General features: G+C 38.5%; 2 protein-coding genes across 2 annotated transcripts in view; both read left to right on the top strand.

Annotated features, from left to right (window-relative positions):
- EVC (EvC ciliary complex subunit 1) overlaps window positions 1–25,638 on the top strand; it is a 510,906-nt gene that overhangs the window by 182,148 nt on the left and 303,120 nt on the right. The gene's annotated exons all lie outside the window — the stretch shown is intronic.
- Window positions 1–25,638, top strand: part of STK32B (serine/threonine kinase 32B) — a 180,748-nt gene that overhangs the window by 26,510 nt on the left and 128,600 nt on the right. Inside the window, exons 2-3 of the mRNA XM_075499171.1 lie at window positions 3,237–3,292; window positions 11,811–11,962. Of these exons, the coding sequence (XP_075355286.1) occupies window positions 3,237–3,292; window positions 11,811–11,962 (208 nt within the window). The remainder of the gene's footprint in view (window positions 1–3,236; window positions 3,293–11,810; window positions 11,963–25,638) is intronic.

The following is a 25,638-nucleotide window of genomic DNA, read 5'->3' as shown; positions in this document are numbered from 1 at the left end:
AGAATAAGTGGTGACCCTGTGGTGTTGAATTTTCACCAAAAGGGAGAAAAAGCACATACAGAACCTAAAAAAAGGTGTGATAAACAAAATAAACCAAAAATTTCGAGAGTGTGAGATTAAAAACACCTGAGGAAAACACTTGAGGAGAATGACTGCTGTAGTAATATGGTGGCAGTGAACTTAGCTTGACTGTTTACTGTTTATCAGGGCTGTGATGATAACGTGACTTCTGCATGGCTGATCTGCATGGTTGATGGGACTGTTGCTTAAAGCATCTTAGTTTTACTCAGCTGAATTTGGTATTGGTCTCAACTCCAAAGGTATCCTTTTTATTAGTCTTTCCTAACATCCCAAGGGAGGGACTTCCCCAGTTTTTGAATCTACAACGTTGTGAGTATGTTTGAATGATCAAGAGAGACTAAGTTGTCTCACCTTAGTGAATTAACCCTTTCCAGAAGACCACAGTGGCTGCAAGCCTAGCTCATTTCAAATGTAGGCTCAGTTGTGTTTACATACTTCCATAGTCACTTAAAATTATCTTTCTTTTTTCTTGCACAAAATGTGTTGCAATCATTGTACCTTGATTTAAGAAAAGGCTTATGGGACAGTGAACTATAGAAAGAAAATACTCTTTTTTCTTAATGAAGATCTGAAAGTGTAACATCCCACTTTCTATTTGTTAAACACAAAAATTGAGAAAATTTGATCAATTGTTGTGGCTGTGTTTTTTAACCACTTATTTGACTTACTAATAATCCATCTTAAATTCCATGGTCTAATGCCTCATTTAATAATTTCTTTCTTACAGAAGTCCAATTTACAGTTAAATCCAACTAAAAAAAAGTTGTCCTAGTCATTCAGAGCAATAAACACCATTAAAGAAAGAAGCACAGAGAAATAGAATAGAAATTATATGGACAATAAAAAATTGTCCTTCTCATGGCTAAAAATAAATGCTTAATCTTAGTTTTACAAAACCAAAATAATTTATCAAACTGATGTATTTCAAAACCAGACAGGCTTCAGGACAATGATATAGTGAAGTCTTACTGAAATGTGGCTTGACTGAAATTTAGATAATTACAGACTGTTTCAAGTTTTCCAGTTGTTTTTGGGAACTGGCTTCAGATGAATGACTGCAAGGTAAAGAACAAACTCAAACTAAGCTTTCTTTAAGGAATGTTTCTTAAAAAATGGTAAAATAAACAGGAAACATCAGAAGGTTTGACAGCAGGGGAGTGACACAGAAAACACCAGCATGCTGGAGGGAAAAATTGCTGAATTTTCCCTATCAAAGAAATGAATGAGATTAACACATTGTTTTGAAACTTTTCAATGCTGTGTTGAATTCCTGCTTAAACTTAAGGATCAGCTTAAAGATCCCAGTCATTAAGCTCTCAAATCCTCTGTTCAGGTGCATGCGCTTGGGAGGGATGACCTGGGGAAACAAGATTTAAGTTGACATAAGCCTGTGTGGAAGGTGGTTTTGCTAAACTGATTATCTTGCCCATCATACCAGTATTGACCAGTGGGAACTACAAGACAGTGCCCCACTGGTAAAGTCTATGGGCAGAGACCCCAACTGCACATTGCTGATGGACAATCTTGCTTCTCAAACATCTGGGTAACCCTAACTCTTACGTGATTCAGCACAAAATTTGTTTTCCAATTTCCAAGCAGTTTATAAATCCTTTGCAAGGTTATGCATTCTCATTTTAGTATCCAAACGCTAAAACTGCTATATTCAGAATTACCATCTTTGTTTGCTAAAGACTAGAGTCTGCTGCTTTCAGCTCTGTCAGCTCTGGATTTGATTTGGTCTCCAGCAATTACCAGGAAGGTGGTTGCTATAGCTGCACTAATGAAAGGAGCAACCATGTTTCCTTGAAGACAATGTAAGCAAGCATAAATAAACAAATGCTTAAATATATTATAAGTGGCATTAATAGTGTAAATGAGATATTACTGGAACAGGGAAAATAAGATTTTAGCCTTTTTCAATGGCTTGATAGCAAACTTGCAACTTCCTACTCAGTGTTTAGCTTGAGCTGATACAACTTTTTTGACTGATATATAAAGTATTATTAGTTTTATAGGATTTTCTTCTTCATCATGATGTGAGTCACATTTTTGTTGTATTTGTTCATGTTACCACATTTTTGCAGTGACTGTCTGTCTCCATAATTTTGCTGATTCCTGTTAGGCCAATAATGGGCGCATAGATGGAGGTACATGACCAAAGGCAGGAACATAAGAAAGTTTTAATTAAAAAAAATCCTGTTAAGTTGCACTGAACTTTGCCAACTCTGGTTCACTGAGTTTAGCTTTAAGTGTGATTCTTTTCTGACAAGTGACTGTAAAAACTGTATCACACATTGTCATGTTTGTGTTTCAGTGGCTCCGTATCAATTTTGTTCAGGATGTTGTTGGATTTTTTTAAACCACCAGACCCACCAGTGAACCAGGGAAGGTCATGCTGTGTTCAGTCTCATGCAACACCAACAATAATGACATTTTTGAGAAATGAAATCTCTCGCTCACCTTCACAGCAAACCACTTCAGTGTCTAGGGCAGACCGTGCTGTCAGATTTTCATGAAGCAGGAGTAAATCCATTCTACTGCCAAGCTAAAATGAAATTTCCCAAAACAAACCTATGCTACATCTATGAAATAGTCTTACAATATTAGCATTATGTATTGTATTACGGTGACAAAGTTCGGAGGGGCTGATCCTGCTAGCTCATCTTGGGACAAGCTTCCATCACTGTAACAGAATATAGGAATTATCCTGCAGAGTGATTATTGTAGCAATACTATCCTTATATTACTATATATGTGTAAGCAGATGGTGTTACTTACCTGAATTATTCAGTACCCTTTTAATAGATCTTAATCTTTCTGGAAAATGATGAGCAGTTTTTGCTAATGGCTGCACAATGCTAACTTACTGTCTTGTTACTTGGTTAGGACAGAGATATGTTTCTTTTTGGAGATACTGGGCACTGGAGGCATTGGACCAAGATGGGTTGATGAATAAAATTAACGTAGCATATTTTAAAGCAAAGCTCCTCTTTGCTAGATATTAAATATTTTTGGTGTTTTAAGAGAAAAAGGAAATACCCTATGGTAAAATGACATTACTTGGAAACACTGTCATTACTTTTCTTATCTGATTTCTGATTCTGACTTAGCACTCTACAAACTGTTTTCCTTTTCTTCTCTCCTTTATTTTGCAGTTAACTTTGACCACTTTCAAATATTGCGGGCTATTGGGAAGGGGAGTTTTGGAAAGGTAAGAATCAATTTATTTTTAGCAGTTAAAAATCTAATAGAGAAATCCTTTGTGTATTTCTGGTGTGATTTGTTTAGACTAGGATAAAGAAACACTGGTCTTTAGCATCTTAAAGTCATCTGATCATCAGTATGAACTGACTCTGACTATTCATTAAATTATTTCTATTACAATATATTCACTAAAATTAATTGAGTAAAAATGATTATAATAATTAAATCTCCTCAATAGGGATTAGCAGAATTCAGACATCAGTCCTCAAACCAAAAACAAACAAAAAAGTAGGAGCAGCCTACTCTTTTTAGTCCACTAGAGTGATCTTGTTCTTAAATATCTGGACTTATTCATGTCTTTAAAATAATTGCAGTATTTTAAAGGCACTTTACATAGATTCAATACACTTGGGACTGTATAAACTGACATACACTGTAATTATGATCATTGAGTAAATGTTTGTTCAGTTCAACAGGCTTTTGCTGAAACAGAGAAGATTAATGGTTTGTTTACATGAGTAGATGACTTTTCTTTCCTATAATACAGACTATAACAAGGTTTTAAACTTTCATATGGGTAAATACAAGGCCATGCAGTCAGAGAAAATCTTATTATAAAATATTAGAAACCGTTACTTGCAGGAATACATTTGAAGGTGAAATATAACTTCAGTAACTGATCAAGCAATAGCTATCTCGATCTTGATTTAAATGATTTTTTAGTATATGCCAGCTGAACGCCAGTGAGCTACTTCAGTAGTTATGCATTAAGCACATACACAGGATTTTGATGGCTCTTGACCTTCTATGCAGAAAAATGATTTTCATTTTACAGAGGCCTGAAATGCTTCTCACAGAACAGCATGGTCCTTCACGGCATGGTCCTTAGTCAGTTCAGTAGTTTCCAAGAGAAACCCTCTTTGAGGTCAGTAGGAGAATATGTTGCTAGTGTGAAACGGTATTCAAGAATCCCTTAAAAATCAGGGCCGCTGGAGATCTATAATTTTTTGTTATCACAAGACACGGATGGAATATCATGTCAAACTAAATAGAGGTCTAGGAGTGCAACTTAGTTACCGGGTAAGCAGTTAAAGATATATCCAAATCATGCTGGCAATCATGAAGACCACCTGCACCCCTCTTTCTTCAGAGCTTCCTCATTTACACCTCTACTGTTTCTGACCTTTCAAAGGGGCCTTCACCCTTCCACATCATGCAGGAAAATAAAACAAGCCTATGTGCTTTTTGGAGGCTTGTTGGCTGATGTTTGATCTGCTCTTCTCCACAGCATTCAGGAAACCGGTGAATGTTTCTATTGAATGTTTCTATGATATTTCTAGAAGCATCTAATTTCCTTGCAGGTTCATACAGCTGCAGTGTTCTTGTGAACCTGCTTTGGTGATATGTATGGGTGAGAACAGAGTTTCACAACTCTGAGACAACATGTTTAATGCAAGAAAGGACTCATGCATAAGTCCCCTCTAAACTTAAATCCTTATTTTGCAGCTGTCAATGCAACAGAAGAGTCCTTGGCATAACAGGCTTATTTTTGCCAAATGAATACAAGCTTCTGACCAATCACCTTCTTTTTCCTTCCACAGACAGGGAAAGAAAGAAAACCATTTTAAAATTACCTATTATACCATAGCCAAAAGCACAACATGGAAAATCAGCCACCATTTCAAGTGTCTTTCTCTGTGAGTCAGTCTTGCCTTTATCATTCATTTAGAAGCCTCAGTGCTGGCAACTTTTCCTATTACTGTCCTTCTGGAAGTACCTGGCAGCAGAAATCATCAACAAGTGATGCAAGACCTCTAATCGCTATTGACTCGCTGTTTACTCTTTGGCGTCTGTTGTGCTCTAGCATCCTGCAACACGTAACACCATGTTCGGTATCACGCCTTCCTTAAACTGCCTTCTTCCTTTATGGCTGCTCTGTGGCCTTTTTTGTTTTCTGAGAGCAGTAGGATGTTTTAAGACATGCTCTACTTTTTTATTTTATTGCTGTTGGTACAATCGCTCTCTTTCTCTCTCTCAATATTTCTTAAATTACGGTGGTTGCTACAGCAACCTCAGGCCTGTGCAGGATATTGCTGCAGGAGGTATCTGATATGGCAGAGACTCCACACAGCCCAGCTCGCTCTTGTGCACAGAGTGCAAGGTGATCCTCGGCACCTCACCTCCTCCATCGGGGCTGACTGCTTCAGCAGCTACGCTCTGTCCCTCCCAGCTGGCTTCAGAAAGCAGGTCCCTGCCATTTCCTTTGGCATTTTCAATTCACAGTAGCAACAGTTGCTGTTACAGGAATTCCTAGGCCATTCGGTATCAAATGCTTTGTATCTCAAGGGCTTGTCTTTTCTGAGAAGTGGCCACCTGTTTTAAGCAACTGCCTCAGTACACACTGTTTCTTAGGGACACGTTAAGAGCAGGTGCAGTCTTGTACGCGCTGTAGCGTCTTCCCCAGAAAAAGTGAAGGTACATCACAGCAGTTGTGAGGAGTGTAGGAAATGGGTGGGGAGAGAGGAGAAACAAGAAACAGGCTCCTGTTTCCAGAAACAACCAGGCTTGCTTCTCTCTGCTTGGAAAGGCGTCCTTTCAGAGCTCAGGTTGCACCCTAGTAAGGGACAGATAGATGAAGAAAGTGAGCTCTGAGCCTGTGTAGGACCATTGCAGCCACAGCTTCTGTGTGAGGCAGCAGTTCTTTTGTTCAAGCCAAGTGACGTGCAAGCTATGGCAGACTGGTGTGTGAGCAGTCACTGAATTCTTGTCCCCCCTCCTGGGCACATGTATACATACCCGGTGTATGTATCTGTACCTACAGACACTGGTACAGACCTGTGAGCTGCTGCAAGAGTGACAGTGGTACCCAAGCAAGGTATGTGGCACTCCTCCAAAGGTGGCCTTGCTGGCTTCAGTGACCTGGCTTTGCTAGGTAGATGAAGGTGGCTCTTTGCTTATGCTTTGGTGTCCTCATATGTAACAGGAAACATTGGTTTGGGGTTTTTTTTAAGACCATTAAGCTAGTTATGCTTGGCGTGTTCCAGCTATTAGTATTTCCAAATACTTTTGAAGTGGGCCAGCTTTTACTTACAAACAGCTTTTACTCATATATTAAATATTTCCCTTCTAAGTCAATTCAGAAGTAGACATTTTAAAATACTCAAACCAAAAATGCTGAACACTGGCCTAAGTGTTTATTTCTTTATGCCATGTGATAACTTAAAAATGTTCTCTCATGTTTAATCTGGCTAAATTTTTCCATTTTGCTATATGTAAAGCCATCATTCTTATCAAACAAAATATTGCAAAAAATTATATATTTGAAGATCATCCAATAAGTACAAAACTTACTAGGAGTGAAATACAAGAATTATCATTGGTCTTTACTGCAACAGTAAGCATAAAATTGCAGACTTACTGCCACAAAATAATTTGTATTCATGTGAAACAACTAGTTTTCAGGAATATTATAATACCAATTTTCTTCAAGTTCTTTGTTCATGGGAGCAGGTATATTGAACAATCTGACCTCCTTAAATTAAATTCAAATTATGATATGAATGTACAAACTCTCTCTCCTATTTGTCTAAGATGCTGAGACATAGGACTTAGTTCTGATTAATTTGGTTGTATAAAACAGTGACTTCCTCTGCTGAAGTAATTGAAATTACACTGGTGTAAAACAGATGGGAGCCCAGAATCACGTCTACACTGATCGAGAGTACTTTACTAAATAATATGCAAAGTATTTCAGAAAAAATATGCTGTTATCCTAAAAGCAACGTAACGCACAACTGCAGAATATTAATGTTTGTGACAGTATAAACACCTATTTTTTAGCTTGAGTTAATATGAAAGGAGACTAAGCAGATGCTTGGTCCCTGCTCCAGCTGTTATGGTTTGCTCAGGGGAATCTGGGAATGAATCCCCCTATTTCAAGGAAATTCCCTGGCAGTGTAAAGCCAAACTTATGACATGCATTCTCCAGCCTCTTTGTGTAAATCTTTCCTACTCCTCTTGTAGACTGAGACTATGAGCATTAATTTTTCAGAGTATGTGGGTAAGAAGAGACAAGGTAGCAGTATTTCAGGCACACGCTTCATAGCAGATTTGTCAACTCCCACACCGAGTGTGAAACATACAGCTGATTTCTCTCTTGTAGTCCTCTACGTCTAGGTGAGTTGAGTGTCTTCTGCCCATGTAGTGCCACAGACCTTTCCCTGGGCTGTGATTACTCATGGCAGCTATAGGTGCCCCATCTGATCTACTGACCAGACATGCTTGATGCATAAGATTATGACCCAGGAGCAAGGCTGAGGTGTGCACTCCAGCTGCCAGCTCTCCACTATCAGGGACCTTGCACAGAGGAGCTTTCTCTGGCTGCAATTTTGCATCTCTCCTTTTTTATGACCTGTCATGAAATCGTATCATGTGGTAGTTTGAGAAGTCTAAGTACTTATGTACCGAACTCAGACCAAAATGGCTTTCTTGAGACTAAGTGCTCCCGCTCCCTGCTGTTCTCTCTGGACCAAGCACATGGCAGCTAGAAGTCTTTTGAAGTTAGTGGGAGACAGGAGAAATCTGTGTTTTGCAGCAAGTCAAACTTTTCAGCCATTCCCATCTTTTGCTCTGGGAAGAGCTTCTCTGAAGCTACCTATGGCTTCTCAGCCTACACAACATTATGCAGCTTTCTGCAGCAAACCATTAGCAAATTCTGTCCCAGTTCTACTCAGCATAACTCTCTCGCTTCACTTACGTGGTCTGCAATAGCCCATAGGGTGCTTCGTCAACCATAGCAGTCTTAGTGGCTGTGTGACCTATTAATGTGCAGATCAGACTCGATCTGTAGGTGCTCTACTTTTTGCATGTGAAATCAGAAGAAATCCAAGAAGGTAGCTTAGAAGTGGACCATAGCATATGTTGCTCCTGAAAAATGAAGTTTAGCCCTGCAGTCATAATCTATTGGTTTTCTTCCCCTGGTTCTGAGGCAAAGTGTCTTGAAGTCACACTTCGGTCAAATTTCTTTTAACCTGATAGATTTAAAGGCAATTCATTGTTACCTTCTCCCAGATATAAGAAAGTTACAGCCCTGTGATAACAGCTAACACATGTAGAAAAACCCTCTTTTAGAAAGGGAATATTTTCACAAGAGACTTGTAAAAATAAGCACTATATAACTCCAAAGAAAATTAATGGGGATTCATATAGCCTGCCTTTAAACATCTACAACACAGATGCCTACATCCAAGCTAGTCATCTACAGTCTCTTTAGGGGAACTTTCAAAGAGAAGCCATCCCTGTAGACATGGTCCCCTGGACCTGTTTAGACCCATACCTTAGGTGGAGATGGATGTGCCTGTCCCTATCTGCTGACTATGAACCTGGACAGTTGTTGAGTTCGTGATACTTATATTTGGTTTGAAGCATCAGCTATAGAGACTGTTGAAGCAATGATACCAGTTTGAGCAGGGCACTGTCTGGGCTTTGGTAAATGATAATCACAGAAAAATTGAAAGAGGATGTTTTACTAACATGAGCGTGACAGGCTTCCATACTGATACGTGTAAATAAGGCAATTCTGCATGGACTTCCACAATAATGAGTCATCACAGAATTTGTTTGTTGAGGTGCCAGAGCACCTGTTTGTCCCTATTTTAAAATGACTCCTTTGGAAAGAATTTAAACCATAAACAAACAAAAAATCCCAACCAATTTAAACATTTCCCATTAAGACTGCACATGTGAGGAGAGCTCAAGGGCTTTTCCTTTCTTTCCTGCAATAGTGGAAAAGTTTCAGCCCATTGACATCCTGCTCAGAAGAAGAGCTGACAGCCAGCAGGTAGAAATGCCACGCGGGGTTTCCACTATGATTCAGCACTGTCATAGCAATGTCAGGCGTTTTTCACAATAACATCAATGTGGCTGCAGCTTGTGTTTCCTGATTTTTAGTAGGCAGTAGCTTTAGCATATTCATTGAAATCCTATTGATTTTAAAACCACATTAAAAGATGTGCGTAGGTACACATTACTAGAAAATGTTTACTATCATTCTGCTTTAAAGCTGTATGCTAGGCAAGCTTCTACTAACAACAGAAGGTCTGTTTCAAATGTGCTGAATACCCTTGTCTTTACTGGCAGGTAAGAGAACTGGGTGCCTTCTGGAGTCACAGTAGTGTTTCAAAACCTGTTTACATTACATATTTAGGTACTGTATATGATCCTAGTTTGCCACATTGGTCAAACCTGTAACTCTCAGCTGAGTAAAACCCCATTCTCTCAGCAGCATCACTAGTCAACGGTTCTCAGGGAGGCTTTTTATGTAATGGAATAGGGACAACTGCAAGTCTTGCCCAAGTTTCATACGAAAATCATGCTGCAAATTCGTGTAAGTGACTTCTGCAGTTAGGTTCTGAGCCAAAATCCATAAACATTGTACTTTATAATATGATTCACTAAATTGGAGTGTCCACATAATCTCAGATAGGATGTTAAGAATTGTCCCTGAAAGTTCTGCTTATATGTTTGAAGAAAATGTGGAATCTTGAACAATTCATTTCCATGCCTCCATTTCAGCTCAACCCCACCTGCTACCTCTTCTTCCCCCAAAAGGCCAACCCCAATTCCCCATTGCTCCACAGCCTGGGTTCTTTCCATATAAGTGTGAACCTTTAGTTATCTTAAGGACATCACCAACATTCATACTTTCCATAACAGCCCAAGGAGGAAAATGAAACAAAACATCGGTACTCACTATTGTGCAACATTGATGGGCTCAAGACAAAATATTACCATCCATATTTTACTTAATTAGCAGAACATCTCCTGATATTAGGAAAGGTAATTAGAAACTCTGCTTAATCACGCCTTATCATTATAGGTTAAAAGTACTCTGTTAACTCCTCTCTTTGGAGTAAATTTGAGCTCAAGGACACACTTCATGGAAATAGAGTTGCAGAGAAATAAATGTGGTTTGGATTCACTGGCCCAGTTTCTCTTGGAGGATCTGGAAAAAGGTAGGGGAAGTAAAATATGCTGATGGTACGCTCCTGGAGCCTTTCCTCTGCGATTAAGAAATAAGTGACCACCCAGTAGGTCTCTCTAGGTCCTCACCCTGGTGCTGGTTGTTCATCACCAGGTCCAGAATCCAGATGACACCTTGTTAAAGTCAGAGGTTTCAGCTGTGGGAAGTTGTCTTAGTTTCTCCAGACCATTTCTGAATTTTGAGCATGCAAGTTCCTTAAAATACAACTCAAAACCAAAGGATTTATTGTGGTTGGCACCATGTTGTAATCTGATCTCTGAGCACTACTTTTATCTGTGTATACTCGTGTGTATACCATAATTTTACCTGTGTATAATATGGCAGTTTGTATGTGTGCATGTGTGTATGTACATAAATATACATATAAAATAATAGTGCCCACACCAAGTGAATCCAGAATACCCTTGAATTTAGACACTACAGAGTCGTGATGTCCAAACCAGACACTTCCAGTACATAGCCTGTATATATCCTGATGATGAAAAATTCTGATTGGAGCCTATGGCTGTATCAGTAATATAAATGCTGCACCAAAATAATATTTTCAACTAATATTCTCTTGGCTGTGAAGACACACTAGGAGTGTCACTTAAAAAAGTCCTGATCAATTAACAGGAAAAACCCTTCAGAGCAAAAGTCTGCTGAAGATATAGTTTTCCTCTATGTGTGTATATAGGGCTGTCATGAAGGTGAGATTTATACCAGCTGTGGGGATGAGGCACCGAACAATCTTACATTTCTGTGTTGCCAGAAATCATATTTAAAATGATGGTTCTTAGATATGGTGCTGGTGACACTTTCCAGCTTCATTCACAAGGTAAACTGCCATGACCAAAACCAATCCAGGACTTACATGGGTGTTCTCTTGACTAAGATTTTCTTCCTGCATTTACAAAATTATCTGACTTTTTTCAAAAAAAGAAAACAAAGTTAAAGCAAAGAAATTTACTGCCAAGACTAAATCATTGTAATGGTCTCTTGTGACTTCAAAAATATTATGATGAATCTCTGTACAAAAATTCTTTTTATTTTCAACAATAATTAAGGGAGCAGAATTCTGATATTTAGATGAAATATTGAGGTTTGTGAACGTAGGCTATGTTTATGATGCAGTAATCAAGATGTATGTATTGACTTGCTGGAATGAGGACAATGATTATGCGTTTTCCTAGGCAGGAGGCAGTAATTTCTGTGACTAATGAAATAGCCTGCGATTCGAGCAATTGGAGTATATTCCTCCCAGCTTTACTATGTAACTTCTGAAGGTTATGGCACTTTTCTTGGTCCCCATTTCTTCTTAGACAGGGGTGGGGTGTTCTTTTGTTAATTTATTAATTACAATCTATTACAAAGAATCCTGTGTAGCTGTAATGTGGACTTTCTGAAGGTATTGAAATACCATGAAAGGCTCCTTTTTCTCAAAGTCACAACTGAGTTTCCTTTCTGTAGGTGTCACACTGTCTTTTACTTTACTGTCAATTAGGTGTGCATTGTGCAGAAGAGAGACACCAAGAAAATGTATGCCATGAAATATATGAATAAACAGAAGTGCATTGAGAGAGATGAAGTTCGAAATGTTTTTCGGGAGCTACAGATAATGCAAGGCCTGGAGCATCCCTTCCTAGTCAATCTATGGTAAGCAAAACTTTAAAATTCTGTCAAGGATCTCTTGTTTTCTACTTATTGCTGAATCAGTTCAGGCTATGGAAGGCTGGAAAGCTGAAAAGTAGGAAAAAATTCTTGCTTACCTCTTTTTTTAAGGTATTGCTGAGGATTTTAGGTTTTGCAGAGGGTTTCATTTTTCAGGAATATTTTAAAGATGCCCTTTTGCATTGGAATATTTAAACATCACATTCACCTTTTCATTTCTGGTTTGGTTTCTCTCCAGATTGTTACAGCAGTGTGTGGAAATGTGTTGTTCTGTCCAGCTTCATAATTTCTTTTTGACAACACCTGGACTAAACATCTGTTAAAAGGCTGTGGAATATCAAACCCAACCATTCAGTTAAAATTTTTTTTAGTTGATTCAGAAAAAATTCAAAACTCAATTACTCTTTAAAAATGGCTGACATGGAACAATAGAAAAACATCTTTTTGTCACCTGGGATTTCTCTTATCTTCCCAGTATTAGCCACTGCACGCGTCAGTCACATATGAGTGTGAGAAAATGTTGGTCAAGTAATGACTAGCTTCAACTACACCACCAACTTAAAATATTTGCTGGCTTTTATGTAGTGATAGTAGTAATGGGATGCAGAATTTTCCTCCCTTATCTAAAAATGACCTATATCATTCAAAAAAAAGGGGACATAAACCATTATGATATGAAAATTGTTCAGTTTGTGAATACCTTGATTGGCTGCAGATGGTCACAGTGCAAAGAGACCTTCTGTTTTGTGAGTTCTAACTGTCTTACTAGAGGTCAATCCCTAACCTACAGTCTTTTGACCATCCTTTAGCTCACTCTTGGCCTGTACAGGTGGAAAATTTTTTGTTGCCAGCTTAGCATCTTTCATGAACTAAAAGCCAAACTATTTTCTGGCTTGAGTTAACACAGCTTTAGTGTAATTGCACCCACTTATACCAGCAAAGGATTTGATCCCAAAATTCATTCAAAAAGGACCTAATCATATATATATGTCTCAAGTGCTCTCCACTTGACATGAATGATCATACTTGAGCTAACCTAATATCCTGTTGGAGGCTTGAAGAAAAACATACAAATATTGTGACTGTAATACAAAACTTTCTCAGTATGTTGTCCAAGGTTCCAGCAACCTGTATTCTAGTGATTTCTTCACCAAAGGTGTGGTATCTCTGTGCTTAAGAGCCTGTGTGTTTTTCTTTCATGCATTTGTCTAATCTCTTTTGAACTCACACAAACTTTTGATCTTTAGCAAGCGGCCGCAAAGATTTCCACTGTGTAACTAGACACTGTGCAGAAAAAGTCATAGGTTAACATGATCTACAAGATACTTCAGTAAACATAACAATGCTGAAGGACTAAAGATCAAATATTTATTGTGAAACAAAAAGTATGCTAGATTCCAATTGCTGAATTATAATCAGCTCATAAATATTTTTTCTTGTTTTCTTTTTTCATGCCAAAGATTAAACTTGAAATAAGCAATACCTTAAAATGTGTTGGGTGTGATGATGATTTTTATTGTAAATAATTAGTTTAGTCTTCTTGTGCTTCTGAGATACTGTCACAAGATCTCAAAACTCAAATTTTATACTATATGTGTATATGAGAAATGTAGAAAATGAAAGAGAAATGTGGTACTCTAGAATTAACAAAACATTTCAGGCAAAAAGGACACTATTCAAGATGCTCCAGTGCACTAACAATGTTCTGTATTCAATGTCTCAAGCAATGCTTATAGTTGACCAGTCTATCTAGGATGCTTATTAGGGAGATCGACAAGATTTTTCTCTGAAAGGCAGGCACAGAGGGGGCCTGCCCACCTATCAGATCACGTAATAAATGACAGGTCACCTCCCATGGATGGGGCCTGAAATTTATCACTTGCATTAATGCTTGTGAGCCAGCTCAGCAGCCAAAAGCTCATGACCCAGCTCAGCAGCCAACAGTCCTGTCTCCCTGTCACCAAGATTAGATTTTGGGTCTATGGCATGAAACAGAAGAACATGGAATAGTCTGAAGATTTACATCCAGATCTAAAATCAGCGCCCACATTCAGGGATAGTCCTGCAAGATATGCAGTTTGCTTGTGCAAGCATTCAGCCCCTCCTGCCTTAGCATCTCAGTGCTTCACAGCCTGAAATGCCCATGTAGACAACATACTTTGGTTGTCCTTAGGACAAAAACATGAAAATGTGAAGGTACAGCTAAGCTAGAAGGAGAAACAGCATCCAGGAGTGTTCCCAGGTGCTGCCTGATGCAGCTGGACTGGCCCTTGGCATGTGTCTGTCCCATGTGAGCCAGCCCCTTCCCAAAGAGCTCCTGGGATAGTTCCAGAGTCACAATGTCCCACGGATCAATGTGGTGTGGCCAGTGCCCTTCAGCAGCAAGGACTTCCTAGCAGAGGCACGACCTGCTCCCTGCCAGCTGGCCTGAGTGCTTGGAAATGCTCCCCAGCATGTTTCATCTACTACGATAACCAGAGTGGCTAAATGAGAGTAGGAGATCCTGCTCTGGGGACCTCCGTCTTTCCTGTTAAAGGTGGGCAACTGTGTAGTCAAACCCTGGATATATGAGACTCTACTGAGATTCAAGGACTTGGACATACACAGTTAGAACTGTAGAAAATTTTCCAAAAATAATTTCATTGACACTTAATATTTTTACCTGAAGTGTTCATCTCAAACATTACACATTCAAATGTCTAGTGATTCAAAGCCCTAACTCCAGAGTGATCTATTGAACTATTGGAGAACCTATATTTCACCCTGGGCTAGCACAGCAAAGGAAAATCTTGAACCCAAGCCTCCTCAAAATTAATCTAGCCTACCCCAAATAACACATTCTTTGTACCAAGCCCATAGTATGTTTCTATAATTAGCCTTGCACAATCCTAAATGAATTTAAAATAGCTTCTGATATACTTCTGGAGTGCCTACACTTGCAAACTGTAGTAGCATGTTCCAGAACTCTGAATGCTCTATCTCAACTTTTGCCTGAATTTCAAGATGTTCAACACATTGTCTTCAAATAATGACTTCTGTTATTGAACTGCAACAAGGGCAAAACACAAAACCACAAGTGACCCATGAATAATGGTCACATCTGTTCTATTAACACTAAGCCATACGAAGCTCTTAAACATATTAATTATATTCTATTTATTTAATAATTGAAACTACATTTTATTTATTTACTACCATGAAAAAGGAACACTGCAAGTACAAATGGAATATTCCTCAAACATATTTTATGTGTTCCCATCAATAATCTCTTAAAATAACAGCATTTTCATTGATTGTTGGTGAATTAGCAGCCTGTTTAATGTATTTTTACTTGCAGTTTAGATGCAATAATAATTTGCATCAAATACATTTACACTGTGGCTATAACTTACATTAGATGATTAGCAGGAATCCATGAGATTTCCTCTTATGAGTCAATTCCTGGCATACTAATGGAAGGAAACAGTTGAAGCTGCATTTCTTCTATAGTAATTGCAGCTAGATTTGTGTTTCATTTTTCTGAGTTATATTTTTTCTATTCATTTTTTTAATTAAATTGTAAATGCACAAATGGGCTCTAACAGGAGCTACTATCTCTATCTTGTTTCACAAACTGGAATATTGATTTAACAAGGAATAGTTATGTCATGGTCTATGGGCAATAACACAGCTGCAGCTCATGTAAATGTTGAGTTTCTTTTGACCAGGTTGTTTTGGACTAGTCTGTCTTTCTAGGCTCTATCACACTCTCTAAGGGTGCATACCAGTTTTCAGAAATCCTGCCTAAGGTAAGAATTTGGTGACTAAAACTCAGAAATCCCATCAGCCTACTAAATTTAAGTGGCATCTCCCTACATAGCCAAGGATTTCCCAAGGATATTCAGAAGTAATCATTCCGAGAAGGTAAGTACCAATCTGCCATCTGGAGCTCTGCTGCAGCCCCCACATCAGTAGACAGCTACTGACACTCTGTTAACCAAAAAAACACTAACGCTCCTAGAGAAAGTCAGAAATTCAGTTATAGGCAGGACTCAGACTAAGACTAGTAGTGGTACACAGCTTTTCCAAAATGGTTTTATTGTGGTATGTGTGCATTTTACATTAGATTGTCATTGGATAAAAATTGAAAACAGTCTTTGGATTAGGAACCGTAGTAAAGTACGTTTGCAGAAAACACTTTGCGGGCTTGTGGTTAAACAGTCATGTAGTTTGTGAAGAATTGCGGATCCAGCTGCTCATGCTAAAGGGAGCCTAGATCTCATGTCTCCTGCTGTCCAGGTGAGCTGACTACTTGTCTACTACTGAAAAAGTGATGATAGTGCCAAAAGATTTGTTGATATAAATGTATCTATCTTATTTGCCCCTTGCAATCTCAGTGAAAAGTAATTAGCTGGCTGGACCAGTCTGGATGACAGTCCAAAATCTTCAGAAAAATCTACATTTCTCCACTAATTTGAAAGGGAAATTAGGTATTTATTTTGGTTGCATTGTCCCTTCCCCTTGATTCCTCCCTCCCCTAATCCTCAGTTATGTGAAGCAAGACTCAAGCTTATGTGGGTAGCCTAGATCTGATCTGCTGTTCTTTTGCCTGGAAGGGATATACATGATAAAAAATTAGGGAATTATCAAAATACTTGCAGTTTTTTTCAAAGTATCATTTTCTGGAAGAAGAACTTCAGTGTCATCAAAATTTATTTTTTTTGCTTTTGGATGAATTGAAATGGAATCTTAATTCTTTTAATTCAAAATGTCAAATCCCAAATCCATATTGAAAAGCATATTTGGAGGAAATTCTGCTCATGACAACCTTTTCATGAGTTTGTGGGACTATCCCTGACCAGAACAGCTGATTTTCGAAAGTTAATCATCCGGACCTTCAAAATAAAATTAATATAGTGGTAAATCTCCCAACAATTCCCTGAATGAAAGGCAATACTAAGCAAGTGCTTTAATCTTTCTTTGATGAATTATATAATCAAAAAGAAAAGTTGGCAACTCAAGAAACAAACATGAAGACTGGAAAGCCCTTTAGTTATGCATGATAAATGCACAAAGAAGTAATGACATATGGGTAAGCAATCTGTCATCAGTTAAATTCTTGTGGAGAGAAAGAGAAGAGGGAAGAAGGTAAACCTTCGGTAGTGGGCAATTCTGCTGGCATTCATCAGTAACCCCAGCATACACAAGAATACAGAACAGCTAATATAAAACAAGGGTAGCATCTGAACTCTAAAAGATCTATATTAAAAAGCTTTTTGAGGTTCATGTATCTTCTCTGAGCTTTATTAAATTTAACTTCACAATCTCAACTTATAAATCATATTATTTGAAGTATGAACTGTCTTTCATAACATCTAACACAGAAAAGAATCATTCTTCTGTAAATGCTCGTAATAGCTTGGAGGATAACAGCGTTTTTCAGGAAGGACTTGGGGTTGATTTATAACCTTCATTTTAGAAATGAAATTGAATAAATGCTTAAAGTTATGTGAGCCTTGTAGCCAGTTTTATCACCATTAGAGACATTTCTGATAATAGAGATTCCTTCTTAAAATGAAAAGCAGTCCTGTTTTTTATCAGACCTTTTGTATGTCATGTATTTCAAGCATCGATGAATGAGCTGTAGAAATGTCAGCTCCTAACACGGTCCCACCTTGAGACTGCAACATGCCCCTCTAAGATCCAGCATTTTATCCATGTTTATCCTCCGCAAATATCTGGGTGTCCCCTGGGCAAGATGAGTAGTGCTCCTGAAAGGATCCATATTTTAAATATCTTTCTCACAACATGCATTAGGACTGAGCCAAGAGTCAGGTTACTCCCTATCTACCAATGTGGCTAGACATGTCATTACATGACTTGTCTTCAAACATGAGTAGATCCACTGGCTGCTCTGAAAATAATACAGCTTACCACAAAAGACAGATTTTTTTTGCAGAAAAAATCATGTATCAAAATGGTTTCTCTGCTGATGTGGACCAGAAAAATCTGAAAAAAGTTTTGGACCAGTCCTCAAAACTTTTGGAACATTGAAGTGATCTTATTTTTAATAACCTTGCTTAAAGCTGTTATATCCTTTTTAAATTGTCAGAACAATTTCAAAGGCAGCAGAGCGAGAAGAGTGAAGATTTACTTTTGTCAGCTTATAGGTCATTTTCCTATAGACAGAACAATGTGTTTGATATATTTAACAACCCATAAAGAAGTGTTAGCTGCATTCTCAGAGTGGCTTTATATTTTGATGTATTTTTCTTTCTACTCATCAGTCTCTGGAAACTGTATGTATTTCATAAGACAGACCTACAAAAGTACATTACTGCTACCAGCTAGAGTAAGACTAAGTTTCAAATCCAGTGAAAACTGGAACAAGTGAAGAATACACATTGTAGCAAAAATGTTCATGCATTTCTGAATTCACCTAATACCCCAATCTGCCTTCAAAAGAAAGAGGAGGTAAAAAAGAGAAAAAAGAATGCTGGAGAGAAGAAATTATTTGTTCAGTCTCAAGTGTTGGATGGGTTGTTTAATGTACACACATGCACACACGCGTAACTGGAAATATCACTTCTCTGTGAAAGTGCCCTTTCTAGAATAGGCTGGGAGAAACATCACCTTGGACTGCCCCATAGCGTGGCTCTGCTCCTCAGATTGGCATCAGAAATGTGCATAAGCCTACAAACTCAGGGAAGCAAGAACACCTGGCCAAATGTTTTACTGCTGGGTGCAGCTGAAAATAACCAATCAAGGAGCATCAATTACCTATCAGAGACCCCACGCACCAAGAGGAGGTGGTTCAAGTTGGTCTTAGGTGAGTTTGCTTAGTGGCTGCAGTGTTGTGCAACTTGCCTTGCTATAGTAGACCTTATCTGGAGTGAAAATATTTTATAGGGGATGGGAAATATATTTTCTGATATCTAATATGACCAGCTTTCTGAGCTTCATGAGACTCCATCCTAAAGGCTGTGACTAAAGTCCATGATCTAACAGAAAAATTACATGATATTTTTGGAAAGGAGTGAGGGGCTTGTGGTGTTTCCTGTTGGGACACAGGTTGGGTGTTTGCAACTAGCCTGACTGCCAGTTTGCAACTAGCCTGACAGCAGTAAGGAGTCCTGCTGAAAAGGAAAGTCAGGCTGTAATGATGTCTATCTTTAATAGTATTTGGTAGATCCCCAAAAGGTCATGAAAGAACAGATCCTGACAAACATTCAGTTTTCCTGGAGGGTAATGAAGATGCTCAATGTTCTTCACTCCCTGTGGCTATACCCAGCTGCTCTAAGCCTGGTTTATGGGAAGAAAGGCTATGATGTTGCCCTCTTTGGCTACATCTATGCTAGTATTTTAAATCTGGGTGTTCTTCCTGGACTCTCAAACACAATCTTCCATACTGCTAAATATTTTTAGACCCACTCCTAGCCTAGCTGTGGGCTGGGGCATGAGCACTATCCCAGAGAAGCCCCAGGTGCAGCCAGATTGCTCCCAGTAGGCAGCTTGCATGCCATCACCCTGTTTTTTGAGGCCGACAGTTTAATAGTCCAGGCACAGACTTTTCTATGCCATTTGGTCTTGGTGCTGGAGAACAGCCACTGACGTGTTTATTGATACAATATACGTTTCTTACTTCTTTTGTGACTTTAGCTGAGGTAATGAACCCCAGGCCATGTAATCCTGGGCCATTCTAGATATCTGATGGGCTCTAAGATTCCTTTCCAGGCAAGCAGAGATTGTAAATCAAGGGAGAAAGATCTATTTAGTGTCTCGCACAGAGCTTGGATGGGTGAACTCTTTTTGCTATAGGGGGAGCAAAGGGTGAGTACTTTCCTCAAATAGCTAGATCAGTTCGTCACTGCACTAATGTAAATCTGGAATAGGTAAAGATACAGAAGTTTTATATCTAAGATTGAAAAAAAAAGTCTGTTCCCCAGAGCCTTAGAAAAGATAATGATGGAGGAAAAAGAGCAGGAAAAGGTGATGAGGAAGCAGGAAGGGTAGGATAATTGGAAGAAGAGAATACAGGAAAGTTGAGTTGCAAATATTCCGGATATTATTTCTGGCTGTGGAAATTACATTGGACTCAACGCTGCCAGTTGGTAACCTCTGGATGCTTGTGCTAAATGAGCATTAGCTGTAACATCTTCACTGACTGATGAATGCATGATCCAACAGTTACTTATTTTTTTGCTGATTTTAATACCCTAAGATACTAATTGCCAGTATTGGAACACTATCTCGAGTCTGCCTATATTGAATTTTGTTCTGGTGACTAATTGTTTCCTGTGAGAAATTGCTGTCACCTTGAAATGTATATCTTTGGACTTAACTTTAATATGTTCCTCGTAAAAGCAGGAATTGGCCTTTGGCATAGTTTAGGTTTTGATCTTTTTTTTGCATTAAAAACTGCTGCAATAGATGTTTCATCTCATGTATGTCTCATTGCATCCTGGGACCTTTCTTAGGAGCCTGTCTTCTGCATCATTCTTACTGAGACAGAGACTTTATTTGCTGACCCATAATCAAATTCTCACACAAAGGTTTCACTGCAAGAGGAGTTTTATTATAAACACCAATAAATATGAAACTTCTGGGAAAAATAATCCCTTTTCTTTTAAGAATGTTCAGTTTCAGTCAAGTTCTTCTTATGAATTCGCAATTACTGCCTCATTCTGCCTTCACAGGGGGATAGCTGCTGTCCAAAGCAGACCCTCATGAGCTTGGGGTTAGCCTTGGCCATGTCTCAGGTCTGTGGTGTAGATAGTGACAATAATTCTCCGCACGTTTGTGGCAGGGATGAGTATTGTTCCTTTTCGGCCAGAAGCACAGCTCCAGACCTGTGGCAGGGGTATTCTCAGGAGAGCTTGCAGGGGAGCAGGGTTTCAGTGCTCTCAGCCTAATGAGATGGGAAAGAAAGAAGAAAGACCCTTAGACATTGCTTCAGACTCCTCAATTGCCAATTTAGGCAGGCAGTGCTTTTTTCTCCATCTTTTTTCTCTTTTTTTTAATTTTCTACTTTAAAGGTTATGAATGCCAAACATGATAGCTAGAGTGTGTAATTAAACTGATAACCAAGGTCCTGTAGGTAAAGCGGCTCTCATAATCAGTGACAGAGTAATGAGTTCATCATGCAAATCTACTGTTTTCAGGGAGGCATGGGCGATTCTTACCTATGCTATGGAAAATGGGACTGCAATTAGCCTGTACTAAAAGCTCTGCTAAAGGTAGGCTGTATAAGATGTAGCTCAGCACTGCATTAACAAAGCTCTACAACCGTGGGACTGCCATCAGACTGCAAAACTGTCTTGAATGTACTTGTAGAATTGTCCATAGACATCGAGAGAGAGAATGCAAAGTAGGTGATCATTACAAAATAAAAATAAGTGCTTAACACTTTCACTGCAAAACTTTGATACTGAATAGATCCTACAAATCTACACCTAGTCCAAAAATGTTCAAGTTATTCTTGGAGGCTGTTGGTGGTGTACTATGGCTTGGAAATGATTCCTGGTAGTTTACTTTAGAATATATTTGAGGTTTTAGCAATGACATTTTTAGTTCAAAACAGAGATGAAACACATAGGTGAATTCCTTTTTATTTATAACGGTTGATGTAAAAGTCAGGGCACCAATATTAAAAACAAACAAAAAAACCCCCACAATGGAACAAGCAAGGAGTATCAAAATAGTGATAATTGAAGTAATGTCTGTGTCCTTCAGGTAATATGTTAGCTCTTCAAGTCAGATCTTTCCTTTTTACTTCTGCTAGAATGACAAGACTCTTTTTCATGTTGCGAAATATTAGAAGTTGGGGACTTTTTTGGCCAAATGTCCAAAAGGACAGAACAGAAGACAAAAGTCTAACTATATAGATAGAAGAAGTGTAAATAAATAAATAATAAAAATCTTGAGTGCAAGGCAATTTAAATTTTGCATTGTAAGAATTGTATCAAATAGAGAGGATTTAAAATGGCAAATAGTGGAATTCAACCAAAGCAGGAAGTTCTGTAATGCATTATTGTTTATTATTGCCTGCTTAGGGGACCTTTTGCCTTGGTTCATTAAAATTTATCAACGCTTTTATTATTTTAAAAGGCAACTACAGATTTTTACAGCATAAGTGTGCACTTAATTCCATTTTATTGAACTAAAATGATATTTATTGTACTTGTAAAGTGCAGTGAGAAGCTGATACTAAGACTTCAGAAAATGATTAATGGTGTCTTGTTTCTAAATTAATGGCAGTTTTGCAGTGTAAAGTTCTCATTAGAAGAGACTAACTCTCATGTTTCATAAGTACATGCCACATAAAGGAGGATTTAAGGTTCCTTTTCTACTGATGTTGTACTTTTTACGAACTATGTCCTGACTGAAGAAAGGTCATGGGCTATGAAGAAATGACTATTTAAATTCCTCTGCAAAACAGTTGTGGCCAGGAGGAAAATTACTTCTGCCTGTCAAATTCTTTCTAAGTACCTAAACTAGAATTTATCCAGGACACAGAGGATAAATTCTTTCTTGCAAAAAGCCAAGGTGGTGGGATTGAATCTTGATGGCAAACCAATAATCAAAATGGACCTAACAGAAGTAACTTTTCTTCTTGACCATAGCTTTCACAGGCTCACCAACAGATGGGTTGAGAGAAGTGTGGGAGAAAATAAGAATGCAAATGGAAGTGATAATGAGCCTGGTGAGGGATGCGAACTGTGAGATGAAAGCAGAGGGCATTTTTCACCTTCAGTCGGAACAAAATCTAACCTAATCAGAAAATGTGACAAATATTGGTGCATAAGTCAGACTCTTCAAGGTCTGAACTTCCTTTACTGATATTTGAAAATAAAGAAAGCAGAAGAGGAAGTCAGGTTTGTTTCTCAGGTCTCTCCAAAGAAGAGAAGAGATGAGCTATAGAACTCTGTGCATGCTGTTCTTTCTGTGGAAGCTGAAAACTCTGCAACCATTTAAAAAAAATAACCAAAACATTTTGTTCACCTTGAACTAGAGCACTTGAAATATTCCCTTGAGCAAAATATCCTTTATTTGAAGATAATATTCAAAACCAAAATATTTCTTCATAGAGAAAATAATTTGGTAAATGATAAATGATCAAATGATATGATAAAAATGGAACAGCATATTCTAAGCTGTATACATTTAAAAGGAATTTTAGGAGTTAAGCTTCATAAGGCAGTAGAAAAATGTAGAGATATAATTTACAAGTTACAATATTAACATCCGAGAGGGGTAAAATATGTTATGCTGGTCTCAAGTATTATCCTTATTATTATTGTTCATCACTTAGTAAATGGTGACACCTGTAGTTTTGATAGTACAGTACTTCATTCCTTAGAGAAGGGTAAGCATTGCTTCTTTCCAGTTAGTACAACCAGCCTTATATAAAAGACAGGTAGTACAATTTTCAGTTCTTGAAACAGCTTTACTGGATGATCCAGGGTTCATATGTGAACACCTGCATATTTTTACTAGATCTGGGAACCCTGGTATAGCACCATCTTCCATTTGTCTTCAGCCATGGTCTAGCTGCCTGCATTTAAGTAGTCTTTAGTGAAGTATGGGCTTAGGCAAGCTACCTACAGTTGTACTGTCACTATTCTAAAAGCCTTGTGGCATCTGGTGTCTAACAAGGCTCCTATGAAATAATGACAAAAGTCTGATTCTGATCCATATTTGGGATCACTAAATTACAACGATATAATACCATTACAATTACAATTACAATTGTAATAAATTACAATTAGAATGATACCAATGAAGCATAGGGTTTTCTAGCATTCGTTCAAGTGGAAACAAGAATTTTAGCTATACTGAAAAACTGGCACTCGTCATTAGGATATAAAGATATAGGAAGATTGATAAGGCAGGCTTTTAAAAAGGAGTGAAAGATTTAAAATGTCATTGTGAGCATCTACAGTCACAGAGAAGAGTGTGTCTTTGGGACTAGCTGTGAGGCGGCCACCTCATGCACATGTGCTGTTGAGAAATGAACAGCTCTTCCTCCACATCCCAAATAAAAGGCTCTAAGATGAGCAATTTGCCAGAGAAGCTCTGTGACCAACAGCCACCTCAGCAGCCTGGGACAGCTGAACAGCACGGCATGATTCACTCAGAGTAACAGGGGAAAAAATACTACTTTTATGACTCTTTAACCCAGTTCAATGTTGAAGAAGAAATTAAACTTTTCTGTTGGCACTGCTCTGCCAGGGAGCTTGTATTTAATTTTCCTTTGAGCCCTTAAACAACTCCATACTGCATCTGTATCTGTTCCTAATCAACCACGTTAGGCCTTTTTCTGCTCACCAAGGTCTATCACTCACTTGTGACACACAGAGAAACACTTGCTCAGATGCAGTCTCCTGGGTTTCCTCTCCCATTCCTCTCAGTCCCACTCTTCTCTGGAGCCATCTGCCTGGCAGTCCATTTTGTTGTATGAAGGCTGTTGATGTCTGGTGAACTCTTTAAAATGTTTTACTTTATTTCCTTAAATGTGGCTGGATAAACTAAGTATTTTTTAATGTCTCTCTCTTTCTTCTTTCTTTCTTTCAATAATTCAAGAGTATCTTATGACCTTTTTAATAGCGTTTTGATACACCAGCTTCAGGATGCCCCATCAATACATACTGAGTTGCCTGTGGTTCCTTCTTTTGCTGTCTATTTAGTACAACTGATGCCACATGCACATTAACTGCATAATTAGTGGCAATGGCAGATACTCCAATTCAGATGAAAAAATATCTTTAATTAGTGTTATCACAACTTTTGACAAGTATAGACTGTTTTAATGACGTCCTATATTCATTATTCTGTAACTGTTCTAATGAACAGTTTCATTTCACACTCTAGAAAGTAATTTTTGTTTGCTTTTATCTCTCTCACTCAGGAGACATCTGAAAACTTTGCATGTCACCAAGGCTCTTACGCTCTCCTGAGTTGTCTGTGCTCTTTCCCAGTGACAAGAGAAAAATGGGGCCCTTCAAGTTGTTGTCCAGCCTCTGTTCAGGAAGGAACCCTGGCTGAACACCACCTTCTGCAACCTCACAGGCACGACCTGGTTTTAAGATACAGGACACAAGAAAATAAGGATGCCACCAGTAGCTTCAGAGTAATGGAGCCGTCGAATGCAGTCGGGTTGGGGAGCAGCACTGTGCACAGTGTTTTGCAGCCCTGTGCACAGAAAAGCGCAGGAGTGACGGCTGAGGCTCCCAGCCAGGCTGACAGCGCAGGGCAGCTGGCACCAGGGTCCCGTCACTGCCGTGGCCAGCCAGTTTGGTGGTGCATCAGCAGAAATCAATACACTCCCTGCTTAAACACTTTTTTCCCCTGTTTAATCAGTCATGTGTGAAGTGATTCAGTTTAACCCGGGGAACATGCTTTGTTTTATTCATTCATAACTCCCAGAAGTGGAGAATGTATAGTTATAGTGAAATTAAATGATAGTGTCCAACAAGCAACTCCTTCCATGAGACATGGTGTTTTTTGTCGCAGTCTGGAATCAGTGGTGAAGACAAAATCCTATAACTATCCATTGAATAACCTGGGAAAAAAAGTATTACTTTTAATCTCCTGTCTTACTTACTTGGAGAACTTGATTAAATAATAAAAAGAAAGTCCCAATTAAGCTTACAAGACTTTCACCCATGCTGTCCTCTACCCTC

Source organism: Mycteria americana, chromosome 4 (genome assembly GCF_035582795.1).
Source record: "Mycteria americana isolate JAX WOST 10 ecotype Jacksonville Zoo and Gardens chromosome 4, USCA_MyAme_1.0, whole genome shotgun sequence".
Lineage (NCBI taxonomy): Eukaryota > Metazoa > Chordata > Aves > Ciconiiformes > Ciconiidae > Mycteria > Mycteria americana.
Note: the sequence above shows the minus strand (reverse complement) of the source record. Positions and strands in the feature narration are given on the sequence as shown.